Source organism: Lissotriton vulgaris, chromosome 11, assembly GCF_964263255.1.
Source record: "Lissotriton vulgaris chromosome 11, aLisVul1.2, whole genome shotgun sequence".
NCBI lineage: Eukaryota > Metazoa > Chordata > Amphibia > Caudata > Salamandridae > Lissotriton > Lissotriton vulgaris.
The window spans coordinates 1,090,166,852-1,090,181,053 of NC_141699.1; the positions used below are offsets into that span (position 1 = coordinate 1,090,166,852).

General features: G+C 44.2%; 1 protein-coding gene across 1 annotated transcript in view; it reads right to left on the reverse strand.

Annotated features, from left to right (window-relative positions):
• LOC147684201 (uncharacterized) overlaps nucleotides 1-14,202 on the reverse strand; it is a 522,357-nt gene that overhangs the window by 27,639 nt on the left and 480,516 nt on the right. Inside the window, exons 56-58 of the mRNA XM_086942611.1 lie at nucleotides 6,231-6,403; nucleotides 3,860-4,016; nucleotides 29-208 (exon numbers count right to left, since the gene is read on the reverse strand). Of these exons, the coding sequence (XP_086798737.1) occupies nucleotides 29-208; nucleotides 3,860-4,016; nucleotides 6,231-6,403 (510 nt within the window). The remainder of the gene's footprint in view (nucleotides 1-28; nucleotides 209-3,859; nucleotides 4,017-6,230; nucleotides 6,404-14,202) is intronic.

Here is a 14,202-nt window from a genome sequence, read left to right on the forward strand (position 1 = left end):
CAGCACACACCGTAAACAATGTTTTTACCTTTCGTCATCGACTTCCATCCGCCTCTTGCGATACCAGTAGACTATGAGGGCGATGGCGATAATCAGCAGCAAAAGGAATGCAAGAGCCCCAAAGAGGATGCCAAAGAAGGCGTTGAGGTTCATGGCGATGATGTCGCAGGTGGGCCCGGAGGTGGTATATATGGAGAATGGAACACAGCTGCATAAAAAAAAATGATTTAGCATGTCTTTTCCATTAAATAAGGGTATTTAACTTCCCAACTTAGATGTTGTTTTTGTTATTTATTCAAATCAGTTGTGTCATTCTGCAGAACCCTAAAACAAAGCAAAAGAAAATTTGACGGACAAGTTACTTACCTTGGGTACGGTTCATTCTGGTAGAGACTCTATCTAACTGTCGATTCCCCACCATTTGCAGATTCCTCCTTTTTTGAATTCCCCCCAAGTGTCAGACTTGATCTGGAAATCTTTCAGCAGTACGTCTGCATACAGGTAGGGGAGTATAATGCCTCTCTGCACTGAAGCTATTCTGCTGCAGAAATGACATGCAGAGCCTATACAGGTGCCAGTCCTGTGTGCTGACATCAGTTGCCTTCGAGAGTGTCTGTGCCCCCCAGACGCAGAAACCCAAAACGCAAATTGGTATGACCAGTGTGCAGATTCGTAGACTTGTGTGAATAGAGTCCAAACGTGGAACATGGCCTGTGCTACCGATACTCGCATACCCTGGATTGGCCCATAGCTGAATGCGTTTTGCTCACAGTGCACATGCAAATAATTTTCACATCATTTTTCACACAGCTTGATGAACTAACAATCACGTGATAACCTCATAGTTTCACCTCGTGGTGAACACGATTTACAACCCCACTGTTTTGTCAGTATCACTTCATGGCTTTGTTGAATCACTATTAACAACTTGGAGACACAAAATGTGACACTAAGCATTTTACTTCAGCAAGTTTAAAATACATACTTGGAGCTTTGTTCTCATTTCGCCTTTTCCATCTATTTACAGAGTAATACTTCCCCTGACGAATGGCAACTGCTGAAATGCATTGGGATTATTGAATTGTGAGAGTCCGCTCTCATTTGTATACAAATGGAATGCTTTCAATTTCACTGTTACTTGAATAAATTAAAAGTCTAAAAAAGTTACATTTGGACTACAAGCTGTGAAGAGTATTTTATGTAATTACCATTTATTGAAACCATTGATTAACTTGATGAAATTCCCCTATTTGGGGTCAATGTGGTGCAATGAGGAGACGCTTTCTCCAATAAGGGAAGCGCAAAGGTCTTAGTTTTTGTTATGCCTATGGTCACAAGGCAATGCCCTAATGCACACAAACAAACTGATAAACGGATATTACATCAGTTACCAACAGAAGAGTGCTTCAGCCATCCAAATGAATTTGAGCCCTTTCTCCGACGCCATTGGGTTAGTTTATCTAATGTGGCAATGGAGTAGTCACCGCCATAGCCAAACTTAAGGGCGGCCTGCATCAAAATCGATGGGCTGACCTTTATCCAGGCAGTATGCACAATCAGTTGCCATAGTGACAGAGTATACACACCGCCAAGATATGTATCACCCCCTTAGTCGGTTTTTTGGAAGTCTAAAATCTCCAGCGGGGTAAAGCTGCAACCAATAGCCGACAAGGGCTCCATGAGGCCGAATACCCCTTTTTTGCTGTTGTGTAGAAGAACGTAGCAGGGGCTACTTCGAATTTAGGCCGACTGGCGATGCACCTTTGGAGGATTGGCAAAGAGGTAGGTCCTGACTTCCTCTCAAATCTCACTTCTTTGTGCTAAAAAGTTTCTACGTTTTGGATTTGGGCTATCTGGGCACCACTTTCAAGGGTCCAACACTGGAGGGGCACTACTTGGAGGGTCAAGACTCATTCAGGCTGCGTCCAGGTGTGGGTTCAAAATCGTTTGATCCTTTTCTGTCCCTGAGGCCTTGATCAGGAGGCTAGCCAACTAGCTTTTGGAGTCACTCTGGAAGTCCTGGGTACAAGCAGAAAAGCAGATTTCAAGCAGCAGGGAAGCTTTCTGAGGGTGCAAGGCAGGCTTCAGGCAGCAGGATAGCCTACTTGCTGCAGTAGGGCAGTCCTCTCAAGCACACAGCAAGCCACGGGTAGCTGGGAAGCTCTCTGAGAGTCCTCTGCAGGTCCAGAAGTGAACCAAACTTTGGGTCTAAGGGAACTTATTTTGTACCTGATACGACTTTGAAGTAGAAGTAACTTCTAGAGTTTTTCCTTTACAGATGGTGTTGGGTCTGTGCACAGCTGTCTCTCCCATACCGACAGGATCTCTAATCCCCTGGCATGCACCAAATAGTTTGGATAAGAAAATGCCAACTTACTAAAAGAGCCATTCTCAGAATTGTGACTTAAAATGTGGCTTTACCATTAAAGAGGATTTTAAATTACAATTCCTTAGACACCAAACATGGCATTACTACTTGCTCCCAAACAAAATGTATCACTTTTTAAATGTAATCAAATAACCCAATACAATACTACAGGAGAAGTAGGCCTCAAAGTAGTGAAGTAGTGAAAAGTGAATTTGGAGCTGTTCACTACTAGGACACAAACTTAAAACTACAATGCACCCTGTACTATCGGCTGTTTAGGGCCTACCCAAGGGGTGGCTTATATGTATTAAAAAGGGAGTTTTGAGGTTTGGCAAAAGGTTTATTTTGCTATGTTGAATTGGCAGTTTAAAACTGCACACAGGATGCAATGGCAGGTCTGAGACATGTTTTAAGGTACTACTTAAGTGGGTGTCACAATAAGTGATGCAGGCTCACTAGTAGCATACAATTTACCAGGCCTAGGTATATGGTATACCACTTTACAAGAGAATTATAAGTCAATTAAATGTGGCATATAAGTAAATTAAATGTACCAATTGGGTATACACCTACTCTACCATGTTTTAGAGAATGAGCACAAGAGCTTTAACGCTGGTTAATCAGTTTGTGTTTTCTTAAAGAATGCTAGACTCCTTACTATTGTCAGGTTAAGATGTAGGCTATGGTTCAAAACTCTCCTACGTGCAATCTGCAGTAGAGATCGATTCCCCTGTATGTCAGACAGCAGACTCTCAGGGCTGGGTCCTTGGCACATGGAGTAGCTGCACTGCAGGAGAGCTCCTAGAAGCTGTTATGTTTATGAATGGAGTATCAGCCCCAACATCTGCTGTAGGCAGCCATGTATGTTTTTCAATCTAATAGGCCTATTGTGCTACTGGCTTGGCAGACAAGTACAGGGGGTTTGATCTTCCCAGAGAAGTACTACCACATGCTTTTGGCTGTTCGGTGTATTAGTCCCTCTTCTATGGAATGTTGGCATTGCAATGTATTAAGGACTATTTTACACCACAAAAGTGCTCTAAAACATCATACATTAAGGACCTGATTATGGTCTTGCTGGATGGGTTACTTTGGTACCTGCCTGCAGAAATATAAATCTCATAAGATATTGTAACCTATATGCCAAGACCGTAATCAGGCCGTAAATTCTTTATCTCACCGTGGAAATTTATACACAAAACAATCATGTGTGTTTTGTTTTTACACAGTAGCATGCTTAGTTACTGATTTACTCTGTACTCAAAATGTAAGCAAGACCTTTGGGGTTTAAACATGCTTGTCTCATGTCCATTTGTTACGTAGATGACTTCTGACACATGGTCACGCAAGTGGCACAGATACATTGGGAGATGGATCATATATGTCTAACTTCTATGTGGTGGAGCTCACATAACTTTTAAGTGTTCTTGCCTGTCAATACAAGGACCTCAGGGCACAGAGTGTTTGTACTTTATAAATGCATTTACTCACGTGCAGACAGGGCCCGTCTGAGTCAGGTTACAGGCGGCGTCATTCTTACAATAACCTTTGCACGTGGATTCACACATAAACGTGTTGGGATTCAGTGTATATATACTGTCTGGAAACCCAGCACATTCAAAGTATGTCAGCAGCTGGTCCTTGTTCACTGTAAAAGGTAGAGATATTTATTAGATATATTTTCAACATACAAAAGGGTTCATTTACAACTTCTGAAAATGTGTATATGTCATGCTAATACTGTATCGATTCGCTTCATAATGTAATTGGTTGCTGAAAGAGGTGAGATGCAGACATTCCTTTAGGAACCGGCCTGGATCAACACGGCCAATCTCTTAGTACCTCCAGCATAGTGAAATGCAGTAAGAAATTATGGAACATAGCTGCATTTTACATAGTCTACTATACCTTTCAGTAACTACATTTTGGCAAACAGTCACTAAGCCAAAGATTTTTTTCTTTTCTATAGTAAAAGGTGATCTCAAAAGAACAGCTTCTCTCACAAATATAAGTACAGCACACAAAATGTCCAGTACGACAGAGACAGGCAAACATTCACCTCTCCCTCAGGTTGATCTAATAATTATAAACACATGAATTCTTACCTACAAGTGTAGAACTCCACCTCTACCTCAACTATCTTTTCTATAGGGATATCCTTACACATGTAAGTTTACTACTTATGCTCTCATTACATGTTCGTCATAATAGGGCGGGGTATCAACCACACAAAAATAAAGCAAAATTATGACTTAATTTGAAATAAAAAAACATGTATTTAAAGATATTTTTTTATTCTAGGTGAGATTTTTAATTTAAACTTCAGAAACATATTTTGTATTTAGTTTAATCTATTTAAGTTAACCAAATATTTAATTCAACTTCGATAAAATAAATATATAAAACGAATTTATGTTTCTGAAGTGTAAATTAAAACAGAACAGCATTGATCTGAGTACATTAACTACTATTTTGGGTGCTATTTGGTTTTAATAACTTTAGAAGTGCAGTTTGTGAATAGCAAAGGCGTACTCTTTTGTGGATGGGCGCAGGTCTCTCCATAAACCCATCTCTAAACCCCTCTTTACTCTTCCCATAACTCCTACCCTTTACCTAATAGTATTCCACATTTTACAACCATTCCCATCTCTCCCTCCTACATGAACTATAAAAATGTATAACTACATGTGCAGAGACTCCTCAGTTGGGTGGAGATTTCTGCACAAAAAAAGATAGGAGAGGTGGAGAAAGATCCTCTGCACATAGGTTTGTGAAAAGCATTTGGTAATATATTAGTAGTTGTATTGAAGTAGTAGAAAAATAAGTGGGAAAAGGCAGTCGGCAAACATACCCCAAAATCTCTACTTAATATAGTTGTGATAAAATTGTATGACTTTAGTCTGCCACGGGAGGTAGCCGAGGATAAGGTAGGGGTGGTGGGAGGAGGGAACGACGAGGAGAGCACAGGGTAGGGATGTTATTTGAGGAGAGCAAGTAAGGCATGCACACCTACCGAGCGCCGAAAGTACAAGAAAAAAGTAGCACTGAAAAAACTTAGCAGTGGAAGGATAAAAGAGGCTATGGTCCAGGGGAGGGACAAACAGAACATGGACAAGGCAAGCTATCGAACAAAAAGCAAGCAAATGAGAGTGACGATAAAGGCAACAAATGTTAAGCAGTGGGCGGGCTTTAAGCCCACTCTAAGACCTGAGAATGCTGAAAACAGGCCCATTGCAACGAGGTAACTTGTGCTGTCTAGTAGGCTTGACTAAAAATACAGCGAGACCTGCAGAATGGATGTTCTCTGGTGCATGTCTGCACCAGTCTTTATAGTCCACAAATCCCTGATCTTTGCCTATTTCATATATGGATTCAAAGGTGTACTCAAAATGAGAACTATGTGGAGTGCAGCTGGACCCTGATAATGACAGACACTCCCAGATCAAAGTGTAGGTCATATCAGGGGTTGGAGCAGCAAGGGAGCTCTGGAGGAGTGGTTGGACAAGCACTCCAATGTGGCCTACTCTTGCTGAACAATGAGTGGGGGTGCCTCGGCACACTGAATAAGTGGCTGAGAACATCTCAAAAGAGGAAGAATTTCTTATATTGTTTCTAATTGGGAAGTAATTGAGCTGGCTCCTAATTTTGCAGGTGCAGGATGACAGGGTGGAGTCACTCTGTTGGCACTCAAGTCCAAATAATTAACTAGTGCAAATGCAAGGGCAAAGCCTCGCACAACAAGCAAAATATTGGAAATGGGTCAACTCTGTTTTTTGCTCCAAGCTCTCAATGTGCTGCTAATGGGCCAGATCACACGGACTACATCAGTTATATACTCTGAAACTAATAAAAAACAACTTACTTAAATTGCCGCTGGCAACATAGGTCAAGGAAATACTTGATGTTACTGATCTTGCCCGTTGCTTCATTCCCTCCAACGCAGGAACAAGCTGTTGGTTCAGGAAATCGATTTCAGCCAGTATTCCGGTGTAATTAAATTCAGAAGTCAAATTCATCTGGTTGTTGGAACTCTGACTACAAAAAATAAATTGCAAAAAATGTAAAACATGGAAATGGAGTCATGTATATATTTTATTGAATATGTGAGCTCTCATGTAAACTTGTTTTTTGATAGATCAATATATACAAATTAAATCTAAGAATTAAAAACATTACATTTTTTCTGAGCTATTTAAAAACGTTTTTGCAATGGTTGTCGAGAGTAACGCCTAGGTATAGGACCTACCTGTCACTGTTTGTGAGAAAAAATGCTTATGCCAATGCACAGTTTCTTTAAACCAGACAGGTGGTACAGGAATGATAACTTGACTTACTTACTTGCTTCTTAAGAAACATTTATAAAATATCACAATTGTTTCCCAGATCACCAACAAAGAGCTGTTCATCCAGACTAATGTGCTCTGTGTGGTCTAGTTAGTAGTTGACCACCCTCATATGATCCAAACTGTGTTGACATCTCCTCCTCCTCGGTAGTGGGTTGGAGCGAGGGATAAAAGGTTGGATAGGTGCTAGACTTACCTAAGTGGAAGAGAGTAACCACCTTTGGTAGGGAAACAATCCTAGCTCACATCACTAGCTTGTCTGGAAAAAGGCAGTGAAAAGAGCTTGAAAACTCAGGGCTTGCAGCTCACCCACACTTTTGCTTGAAGAGGTGTGGCGCAAAGGCCAGGGTGCCTGACTCCAGACCATGGCGTCCAAGGTTCGATCGCCGACAGCAGGTTAGCCCAGCACCATGTGACTCTGGGCAATAGCTTGCTTAAACTTCCAGAGGGCCCCCAGCATCGAGACATCTCTCCGGAGGTAGCTGTGCGCTTTACAAATGCTGGCATTTCACTTCATTTTCATTTTGGCAGAAGTCATAGCCAACAAAACAATGTTCACATTCGTAAAGGACAACTCCGAAGGGGCTAAAACGCCTGCCCATGCAAAAAGTTAGAACTAAATTAAGGTCTCACTGGGGCATAGCAAAGGGGGTTAGAAGATACAAATTAGCCAATCCTTTTAAAACAAGCATTTGCGTTGCAACAGATCTCGCATTTACGCAAGTTTGAGCTATTGGCATTGTAAATGACAATGACTTATTTATGTTTTGGTTTTTGAAACATAAATAAAAGACATTTTCATTTACAATGCCAATACCTTCAACTCACGTCAATGTGAGACCTATTACATTGCAAATGCTTGTTAAACATACTCCCAGTCAGAAAATAAATTACAAAGGGGCATATTATCAAGCCTGGGAGATAAAATTATCGCCGCTTTTTCGGCAGAAAGCTGCTGATAAAGCGATGATAATGGGCTTGATAATATGCTCTATGGAATTCCAATCGAAGCCCATGTTAGATGTGAAGATAATTTTATCTCCCAGGCTTGATAATATGCCCACATTTTTATAGTGATGGCCTTTACAAGGTGGCCTACTGCCGCTCTTGCTTTTAACACTTAAAACATGATGCTTCTCTTGGCCAGGGTCTGGTGTCCCCTCTGATATCACTTAAGCCCCACCCACCAGTTTGAAGACCTCTGCCCAAAGGAAATTGCTCCAGGGTGGCGTCGTCCTCTGGGCATCCTTAAGGAAATGACCAGAGGAAGTAATGGAGCCCTCTTCAACATTGGTATCTGCGGTTCCACAACATGTATGTTGGGAGTAGGACCCCTCTGAGATCCTACATAAATAACAGTGACGTGTTACATGTTTCATCCACTTTGGACCAGGCCTAGTAATATTGCCACATTGGCTGCAAGCTGTGAGGCGTCCTTCAGATCAGGACGCCTGCCACAACCCAATGCTCACATACTAGCTGCGGTTTCAAGCACTATGGGGCTGGTAGCAATGTTTTTGCCAGGGCCGATTCTGGTTTCCAGTTTGGCCTGGGTGATCACGCAAAGGCCGAGACCCCCTGAGCACAGCATCTTGAGCACAATGGCCGCCTTGACGCCAAAATTCCTTCAACAACCCACTGTGGTCATGACAATGAATGCCACAGGACAGGCAACAGTCGGTGGCATGGTGTAACCATCCCCATGGCAACCACCTCCAAGTTTGGACTGCTGTGGTACAATGATGTAATCACAAGAGTATGCTGCGGGCAAACTGGAAGAGTGAGGCTTCCCCGCTTGCAAAACTTCCCCTAAAAGCTCTTATCTAGTCTGCCAACATTTCTCCTGACGCTGTTACTATAATTGCACTTTCACATTTCAATTAGTTGCACCTAAATCTGCGGCCCACACACCACGGACGTCTCTCTGATGCCTTCTAGGTCTTTACCCATACAGGAGGCAAGGGGCAGTCTTCCCCTCTCACACCAAGGGCCAGGGAGGGTGCCTGCCTGCCCTTCCTCCCCCAGTAGGACACAGGCCTGGCTGTTTTAGAACGTACAGCAGGGGTGGAATCCTCCGTGCTTCCTGTGCCAGAAACAGCATGTAGGCTACTTCAGTTATACATCCATGCCGGGAGCCAGTATCCACTGTAAAGTTCTGAACGCTATACCCACTGCAGGAAGTGTAGCGCTACTCCTAGCGAGCACCAACATGGCGCTCCAGAATTATTTGGCCACCGATCACAGTAGTTCAATCAGGACAGAGTGAACAGCAGCACTGTGCGGAGGAGAGATTGACATTGAATGACATTTATATAGCGCATGGCTACCCGGAGGCATCCCAGTGCTTACAGTAGCAAAGATGAGGTAACAAGCTGATTTAAGGAAACAGTAGTGTTTTTAGAGCTCTGCAAAAGGAGAGATGATTAGATTCTGCTCGCAGATGAAGGGGGAGGGAGGTCTACAGTTTGGCCACATCAAGCGAGAATTGTCGACCTCCACTTCGAGTCTTCCTAATCCTGAGAACCATGGCCAGGTTCTGGGTTTTGGATTGGAGGCTTCTGTTGGGCTCATAGGGCTGAATAATGTTGTGGAGAATAGGTGGACCAGTTTTAGAAAGAGATTTATGGGCGATGCATAGGGATTTGAACTTGACTCTCCTTTGGACTGGGAGCCAGTGCAGAGATTTCAGAGCAGGTTTGACTGACTGATGTTTGGGAGATGTATGCCAAAGGCTCGCTGTGTTTATCCTGGGCATGTCAGGTCTCTGTACATCCAGTCAGGCCGCCATTAAGCAGAGGACCAAACATGCTCATGCCTCATTGCAGGTAAACACACAGAAGACGAGCAGCCTTGTGTTACCGTTCTATTTTCAGCATGTGTATATCGCCTTCTGCTATTTGTAAGGCCCTGTATCGCTTTCTTAATCCGGGTGCCTTTTTCAATTTTCCTACAGTTCTGATATGTCATTGATTGTCTGTGTAGTTGTTTTTAGCATTTTATAGTCAGAGTATTTCTAAATGTCTGCTTTGTTAATAGTTGTGGAAGTTAACGTTAGAGTAAAATGAGTTTCAGCCCACTCATGATTTTTGTTCTATTACATTTCCATTCATTTAGCGCTTTCCCAAACTTTGCAAGACATGAAGCGCTTTAGGATGGTTGTACACCACCCCAGTTCAGAACTGGGGTGGTGTGGTGCAAAAAAACGATGGATGGATTTAGGCCCAGATCTCTGTACTGGGGTGAATGTATGACATTGTTCTACATTCTATCCATCACCTGTGGTTTTTGCATTTGTCACCCCGAGTGGGATGGGTATGCTCAGACGTGAGTCCCATGCACTCCACACCACTGGATTCAAGCAAGCCGGGCTGAAGACGGCTGGAATGCCAGAAACCGGTCCTCGGAAGCTTGTTTCCGGTCCAGGGAAGGCATGGCTTGACAGTTCGGGCTGGACTGTTCCCATGAGGCACAGGGTCAGACTGATTTGCATATGGCCATGTCTGAACTGGGGTGGTGTGGGGTGCAAAAAAACGATGGATTTAGGCCCAGATCTCTGTACTGGGGTGAATGTATGACATTGTTCTGCATTCTGTCCATCACCTGTGGTTTTTGCATTTGTCACCCCGAGTGGGATGGGTATGCTCAGACGCGAGTCCCATGCACTCCACACCACTGGATTCAAGCAAGCCGGGCTGAAGACGGCTGGAATGCCAGAAACCGGTCCTCGGAAGCTTGTTTCCGGTCCAGGGAAGGCATGGCTTGGCAGTTCGGGCTCGACTGTTCCTATGAGGCACAGGGTCAGACTGATTTGCATATGGCCATGTCTGAACTGGTGTGGTGTGGGTGCAAAAAAACAATGGATTTAGGCCCAGATCTCTGTACTGGGGTGAATGTATGACATTGTTCTGCATTCTGTCTGTCACCTGTGGTTTTTGCAATCCTCATATGTTCAGGCACTGTCAGTTTGGTCCCACCCAGCAGTACATAATTGTAAGGAGCCAGCAGGCAGTTTGTATTCAAAGATTTCATTGCCATTCTGCCTGCTGAGAAAATCTTCTTTTCCCACACTTCAAGACTCTTTAACTCCCTATTCGAGGAGGTTGTGGGGAATGGGTCTTGCGACTGCCTGAAGGAAAAATTAGCTTGTACATCCAAACTATCTGGTGAAGGGTGAGCATGGAGAAAAGATGGGTCTCCATGAGCTGTAAGCTATCGCAATGGCACTAGGCAGACGATTGCTGGAGCAGGTGATGGTTTCTCCCATGTTTCTAGAGACGGGTCCAGTCCAGTTATTGAAGGGTAGCAAGCGCTATGAGGTTGGCTGAGCTGGGAGGGGAACCTGAGTGAGGACATTTGTTTTCACCTCAACTGAAGAGCGTTGTAAACTTGTGAACTTTTGATGCTTTATTAACTAGAGAATGGAGTAACATCACCTCTGGCATTGGTGGCCCAGCAGGCAGCACCATTTCTATCTCCGGTAAAGTGTCCAGTCCACTGAGGGAGGACATCCCAGGGATTTGGTAAGGATTGTTAACCTCATCATCTCCACCAGGGTATTAGTCCAGAGAATCTGATTCAAAGCCAAAGATGTTTTGTATCCTTTGTCTGCAGCTCTCTTCCTTCATCAACCTTTGAGCTTCTCTTCTGGATCTCTGCTGAAGAGGAGGCTCAAAAGGTTTATGTGGCGGAGGCACTTAAGATTGAGTGCGGCGTGATGGTGGTGGTAAAGTCGGCATCGGTGGCATATGAGGTGGAGGCGGCCAAGGCGTCAATGGCAGAATAAAGTAGTTGGCTGCTGGCGCAAAAGCTGGAATGGGCATCTGGGACAATGGTCCAATGCCGCTCGGCACCATATGCATGAAAACTGGGAGGACTAAATGGGGATTAGCACCTGAAGAATTTGAGGCCCTTGCAAAAATACTCAACATTGTGTTAACAAATGCTGCTGGATCCATGGCAGGCATCTGGAAATACTGGGAGTGATGGACAAGGTGTGGAACAGGTGCAGAAGGATCCCGCCAGAAGGGCCCAAAGCAGGTGGAGTTGGGAAAACTAGTGCAGATATCGGTATAATAGGTTCCAAGGTTTGGTCCAGCTGAGCTACGGGCATGTAATCACCGGAAGCATGGTTTGTAGGCCCTATTTCTAACAACTCCAGGAAGATCCTGCAGGAGACAATGTTTGTTTGGTGGACTCACCTCTTCCTGATCGCTTTTCATGTTTTTTCTTCTTGGTCTCCAAAGAAGGGGACCTTGATCGGGGTCTTGATAAATATAACTACTCATCTTCTCCTTGTGACCCAGGCCATGAAGACTTTTGCTTCTCTTTCCTTAATAGCATTCACGTTCTTACTGAAGGAAGAGTCACAGGTCTCTTTCTGAGATAGGAGTGAGGTACCAAAAGGATTGCAGAGTACAACATCCTGAGAAGAGATTTTACCTTCCTCACAGAAGTGAACCTTCTTTTTTGTAGGTCTGTTGCTAGGTAAATCAGATGTGATTGTCTTTCTGCGGACAAGAATGCTTTGCCTTGGATAGTGTCCAAACTGCTCCTAGAAATTGCATCCTTTGAGACGGATGTAGAACTGACTTTTTGGAGTTGAGAGACAGCCCCAGGGACTGAAACACGTGAAGCTAGGTTGACGTTGCCTCTGAGGCTTGCCGGAAAGAAGAAGCTTTTATCAGCCAATCGTCCAGATAGGGGAATGGCTGCAGGCCCTGCAGTCTGAGTTGAGCCACAACTGGAGCAAGACATTTTGTAAAAACCCTTGGAGCTGAACGCAGACCAAAAGAGCGAACCTTGAATTGAAAATGAGCAACTGCCACATTAAAACGGAGGAACTTTCGATGTTTGGGATGGATAGGGATGTGGAAGTATGCATCCGGCAGATCTAGTGTTGTCATGAAGTCCGCATGATCTAGGAGTTGCAGAATCTCTTGAAGAATAACCATGCAAAAGGATTATTTCTGCAGGTATTTGTTTAGCTTCTTTAGATCTAGGATTGGCCTCCATTCTCCTGACTTTTTCTTGACTAGAAAGAAATGGGAGTAAAAACCTCTTCCCACCTGAGAGCGAGGCACTCTCTCTATAACTCCTTTCTGGAGCATACTCTTTGCCTCTTCCTTGAGAAGAGCTAGTTGTGGTGGATGTTTCCTAAGGAGGTGGATGGGGCTGTGGAATATTTACACATTCTAGGGTGTGTCCAAATTTGACTATGTCCAATACCCATTTGTCATTGGTCAGTTTTTATCCATTGGCAGAAATGACAAGAAATATTCAGCGTCTTTGGGTAGAAGAGTGGCCGAACTGCTGCAGGTTTTGGGGAGACTGTTACCTAGCATTATCTCTGCCCTGATGGGGCTGTTTCATCCTGCTCTGTTGTCTGTAAGTGGAAACAGGGGGGCTATGTAAGATTGTTGTTGCTGAAATCCATTTCGGCCCTGGTAATTTTGGGGTTGGTAGTACTTTTGGTAACCTCCATGAAAGGAATAAGACTAGGCCTGGGCAGTAAAGTTTGTTACGCTCGCGGAATTTGCGATATTTTGAAATTTTTGCATTCTGCGGAGAGTGCAAAAATGACAAAACTTTAGCAATATGTATTTTCTTGTTCGCGCTTTAAAAATGCATTCTTGCGCGCGTGGTAGCGACTTACCGGGTCCCTGCGTTCGCCGACAAGTTTGCCTATCCGTTCGCGTGCGCCACGAGATGTTGGATTGTTGGTAACCGGTCGCGCTATCCTGCACGAGTAATCTATCACTAACTACTGTTTCTTATAGATATATCGTTACCGAAGGTAAGTAACTTGTGCATCTGAAAGAAACAGGTTAGTGTTATATTCCTTACCCTAGAATAGATACCCTAGGAATACCAACCCTGGTGGTGGGTCTGTGGACCAAGATCACACCAAAAAGTCCTGGAGAACGGAACGGCCGAAAAAGCCAACTCTCCGGACTTGGCTGTCCAGGCAGTGGTGTCTAGAAAACGTGTGCAGCGAGGCCATTGTAGCTGCCTGACAGATGTCCTGCAAGGGGACTCCCCGACCCAGGGCAGTAGTAGCCACAGTGACCCGAGTGGAATAGGCCCTCAGCCCAACGAACAAGTTACTTACCTTCGGTAACGCTTTTTCTGATAGATACTATATCTGCCTGTGGATTCCAGATAAAGGGCAAATTGTAAAATATTAGACAAATGAGCCTTCAAAGGGTCAATATCCCTCTCCCTGCACCAAGAAACAAATTTTGACCACCTATAGGAGTAAATGGACTTAGTGGTGTCACGCCTGGCAGAGAGAATGACATCCACCACCTCGTGAGGGAGAGAAAAAGAACTCAAGTTGCCCCGTTCAATCTCCAGGCATGAAGGTGTAATGTCTGGAGGTGGGGGTGTAGAACCTGCCCCTCCATCTGAGAGAGGAGGTCTGCCCTGTGAGGGAGACGGAGCGGCGGGTGAGAGGAGAGGTGGAGTAGGTCCGAATACCACACCCTTCTTGGC